This window comes from Pelophylax lessonae (genome assembly GCF_965119305.1).
Source record: "Pelophylax lessonae genome assembly, chromosome: 3".
NCBI classification, from domain to species: Eukaryota; Metazoa; Chordata; class Amphibia; order Anura; family Ranidae; genus Pelophylax; species Pelophylax lessonae.
The window spans coordinates 611,785,003-611,790,002 of NC_138770.1; the positions used below are offsets into that span (position 1 = coordinate 611,785,003).

General features: G+C 37.2%; 1 protein-coding gene across 1 annotated transcript in view; it reads right to left on the reverse strand.

Annotated features, from left to right (window-relative positions):
- HLX (H2.0 like homeobox) overlaps positions 1–779 on the reverse strand; it is a 15,186-nt gene extending 14,407 nt beyond the window's left edge. The window contains 1 exon segment of the mRNA XM_082252412.1: positions 213–779. Within this exon segment, the coding sequence (XP_082108538.1) occupies positions 213–642 (430 nt within the window). The 5' untranslated portion in view covers positions 643–779.
- Between the last annotated feature and the right edge of the window lie 4,221 nt (positions 780–5,000).

The following is a 5,000-nucleotide window of genomic DNA, read 5'->3' on the forward strand; positions in this document are numbered from 1 at the left end:
CATTGCCCATCAAATGTATCACTCACATATAAAGCACAATTGCCTCCATGCCAATTTGTGATATATGACAAGCTGTCAATGGCATTCTACAACAAATCCCCCCACTGGATTAGGATTAGATCATTGGTGTATATGGACTATGGATAACAATAAGTAATATATGGATTATTGATAACCATGATAAATCTATAAGTCAATTATTGGAAGATTACCTCTCAGGGTGTTGCCTTCCTTCACTTTGGGGTCAAATTCTGTAGACAAGATCCGATCAATCCCGAACTTGAGGTCCTTGCTGGAGGGGGTAGGCTGGGTGCCCCCATGGGGCCCCCTAAGGTTAGGGCCCCCCCGGTGGTGGTGGGTTGGTTGGTAGGGGGATAGAGGGGAGATCCTGAATCCAGAGTCTGGGGTGACCGGAGTGGGTCTGAGGGGGGAGCCCCCTGTTGTCTGGTAGTGAGCCGGGTGTAGGACCCCCATGTGGGAGGATCCCGGGGGGCTGTCAGGGTCCCCCACATGGAGGATATCAGCGATGCAGAAGGAAGGTTTCTTAGCGGGGTCCGGAGGAGGGAAGCCCCCCGAGCAATAGGCAGACCACAGGTTGAAGTGAGAGGCGGCATAGAACGGGGCCAGGCCGGCGGTGTACATGATACAAGCTGATCTCACAGGGGCCCCGGGTGAATGAGGCCAATACTCTCCGCTCCTGGGTGCTGTGTGTACGGAGGAGGCGGAACGGCACTGTGCACGGAACAAACTCCGACAAACTTTCCAACTTCTCCGCTCTACTAGAGTCTCCCTCAATCCGCTCTCATTGGCTGCCAGCCCGTCCTATGTCAGGCGGCCCCTCCCCTACACCCTGGACACGCCTCCCTCGTGTTGCTTTGTACGGTGGAGGCGCAGGGAGCGGCCACGCCTTCTGTCCGCCCGTCAGCCAATCGCAGCGAGGAGACAAGTTAAAATAAAACTTTTCAATGTTCCAAAACAGCGAGGGAAAGGCCTGCTGGATCAATGGAAGGGCCACAGACGTGTCAATTATCAGGGACCACAGACGTGTCAATTATCAGGGGCCACAGACGTGTCAATTATCAGGGGCCACATACGTGTCAATTATCAGGGCCACAGACGTGTCAATTATTAGGGGCCACAGACGTGTCAATTATTAGGGTCTAATAAAATAATCTTAATAGTCTTAAATGCACACTTATTATTATTATTATTATTATTATTATTATTATTATTATTATTATTATTATTATTATTATTATTATTATTATTATTATTATTATGTTATGCTGTTCTATGCAGATCCATTACATTGTATACACACACATTTGTTCACAATAAACCAGCTATGAATAATAATAATAATAATAATAATAATAATAATAATAATAATAATAATAATAATGAATTATTATTCATAGATGTTTTGTTGTGAACAAAGGTGTATATGTATATACAATAATACAATATAATAGATCTGTATGGCAGTATGTTTGTCATTTCATTGTACTGTATGAAGTAATCCAGCATTTGGATGAAATATTTTCATGTTCTGATTAATGCGGATATACAATATAGTTTATGTAATATAGATAATATATAGATATTTATAAACCCAGCAGTAACAGGAATGCCCTGATGAAATAAGGTAATAACTTTTTTAAAGATGTTTCACTCTGCAGAATCATAGCGGTGGGTTTGATGCCCAAACCATATAGATTTATAAGATTTAATAAGTCTTATTTACTAAAGTATGAGATTATTTACTAAAAACAGAACGGAGGTTTACTTTATTTATCCGATCTTGTGTTTAATTATTTCATCTTCACATGATTGGATAATTGAAGTTCTGTTGTTTTTTTTTTTTTTTTTTACATTTCACATTTTTTTTTTTTTTTTTTGTACATTCCCAAATCCTTATGTAAATCATTCTCAAATGATCTATGTATATTACCAATATATAGAGGCTGGTTTCCTAAGGGGCTCAGAACATTCACCAAGTGTATGACTATCCACTTCAATTATCCAAATCTTCTGAAAACCAAATTATTGTTTATTTATTTTCATCTGCATGTGTTCGGATAATTGAAATGAAAATTCAGAAATCGTACTGTGTCACGGTTCTCAACCCTTTAGTAAACGAGCCCAATAGAGCTAATAAACTCTCCCTCTCTCTCCCTCTCACTCTCTGCGTATATATATATATATATATATATATATATATATATATATATATATATATATATATATATATATATATATATATATACATACATATATATATATATATATATATATATATATATACACATATATATATATATATATGTATATACATATATATATATATATACACACACACACACACATATATATATATATATATATATATATATATATATATATATATATATATATATATACACACACATATATTTATACATATATATATATATATATATATATATATATATATATACACATATATATATATGTATGTATACACACACGCACACACACATTATATATCAATATTGACCTTGTCACATACACCTACATATCATTTGTATACTATAGGTGAATGTGGCAAGGTTTTTATTGTACAGGGCTAGCGAAATCCCAGAGCCAGACAGACAATATCCCCAAAAGATATTTGGGGGCCATTCCCTATAGCTGCTAGAGGGTGACCACATTTTTTTTATTTCCAAAAAGTGTCCTCCATCTGCTGCGTTACAGTGACTGCATCCTTCTGATCAGTAAATAAATGTAAAATAATTCATCCACTCATGTGTATGAATAGCAATTTATTTAATGACTTTCATCTTTTTAGGTACTTTACAATGAACTAAAAATACACACTCACTACAATGAATGCAATACAAAGTGTGAGGCCTTTAGTGCAAAGTAACATGTGTGAATCATGTCAATTATTACAATAATAAAATTTATTGATTTACTAAAGGTATAAAAACTGTTCACTTTGTGAAAGAAGTTTTACTTTTCAAGGGAAATTTCCCTTATATTCGTAAAAAAAAGTGCAGATCTCAACATTCAGACATGTGCATGCAAAAATGGTGTTTATTATTTTATTTTATGCCTAATTATTTTTGCACACATTGGGTATTCTTTGTAAAGTGAATTTGCACCTCATCTCTGGGAAAGATTCCTTTGCAAATTGCAACTTCCCTTCCTAAGTGAACAGCCAATTTCAACCCCTTTTTAGTGCCAACTTTCTATGTGCCTGTAGCACCTGCAATGATTGGACTAAATGATAAATGCTGGCAGTTATTAAGGGCACACGTTTGGCGCAGCGCAGAGAAGCGTTTTTGTCCCTGCAGATGGTAGTGAGATGGTAGTGTGGTTGTTTGGTAGTGTGGTTGTTGAACTTGTCGTCGCCCCCCACCCCCCGGTGTCACCCGCTGCTGTTGTTCTTCCTTTGTGTTGATAAGCAGTGATAGGAGCCCAGCACGCCGTCTGTAAATAGCCCGGCCGGCCTGAACAATAGCCGCGCTCATCCTGTTTGTCATCCACTCCACAACTCCTCCGAATCAGCGGATTTTCCTGCCCGATCCTTCCAAAAATAGACTCCCCTCCAGTATTTTAAGGCACAGGCAGCGATCCTTATTTCTTCCGGAGAAGCAATATAAAAAACAATCGTGTCCCTAATAACTGCCAGAGCATTTCCCTTTCCAATATTTGTCCGCCTTTATCTGCTGCGCCAAGGAGCGCTCAGTGACGCAAATCCGTTCCTGGACCTCAAAATATCGCAAGGAAGGATTGTGCGGCACACACACTGTGCTGGCCTTTCATCTGCTTTTCCTATGGGCTGAAAAGGACAAGGAAATAATTACAGGGCCTCAAAGATGAGCCCAACTAATCACTCCATTACCTGGGGGGCTGAGTCTATAGCGCCTGCAGATACCGGAGGGAGGATTCATGGAAGGGGAATGGGGGGACATTCAGTTTTTTCATAAAGGGGAAAGTATTTTTGTGTATGAAGGAGTCACTATTGATGCTTATAAATACTTTATAAAGTATATGGATATGTCTCTGATTTCTAGTAGAAAATAATATTTTTTTGTACCGGAGACAACATTGTCTTCATGGATGTGTCTTCATATAGAATAAACATTTGTTTTGTATCTCTGGCTGATGGAAACATTACAAAGTTACAATCGATGTCATTTTCCATCAAGACATTTTGTGCTCCACAATTATCTTCTCTTATCTTCATCCTTTCTGTATTTGTTTGACTTTTCTTTCTTTCTTTCTTTCTTTTTCTTTCTTTCTTTCTTTCTTTCTTTCTTTCTTTCTTTCTTTCTTTCTTTCTTTCTTTCTTTCTTTTTCTTTCTTTCTTTCTTTCTTTCTTTCTTTCTTTCTTTCTTTCTTTCTTTCTTTCTTTCTTTCTTTCTTTCTTTCTTTCTTTCCTTTATCCTATTTTTCTCTCCTTACTTTTTATATTTCATGTTTAAATGTACTCTTTTTTTCCACCCTCATTCTCACTAATCATCTTTTTTTCTTCTGTATATTCTCTTTGCCCTCTTGGTATTATTATTTTTATTAGGAACACATGTATTGGCTGATTTATTAAAGTACTGTAGTTGAGAATCCTTACTAAGGTGTACGTTTAGTAAACTGAGAAGTTTTCTCTCAGTTCACTTCTCGGCAATTCTCAGAGAAAAATTATCAACTCTGGCACCCAGTTTAGGTGGTCGAGAACTTCAATTCCCAAAGGGTGATCAGAGGGGAATTTTTTTCTCTGAAAACGGCCGTGATCCCTGTATAACTGGGTGGACTGCCTGTAATCTCACGAGATTTTGTGAGATCACAGTGCTGCCAAGTTTTAAAAGTGAAACCAAAGTTTAAAAGCACTCGTAATGTCATGTTCTGACACATGAAAACTTACTGAATATCTATCGATCTATACACACACACACACACATACACACATATACAGTATACATACAGTGTATATACATATGTACATACAGTATATATATATA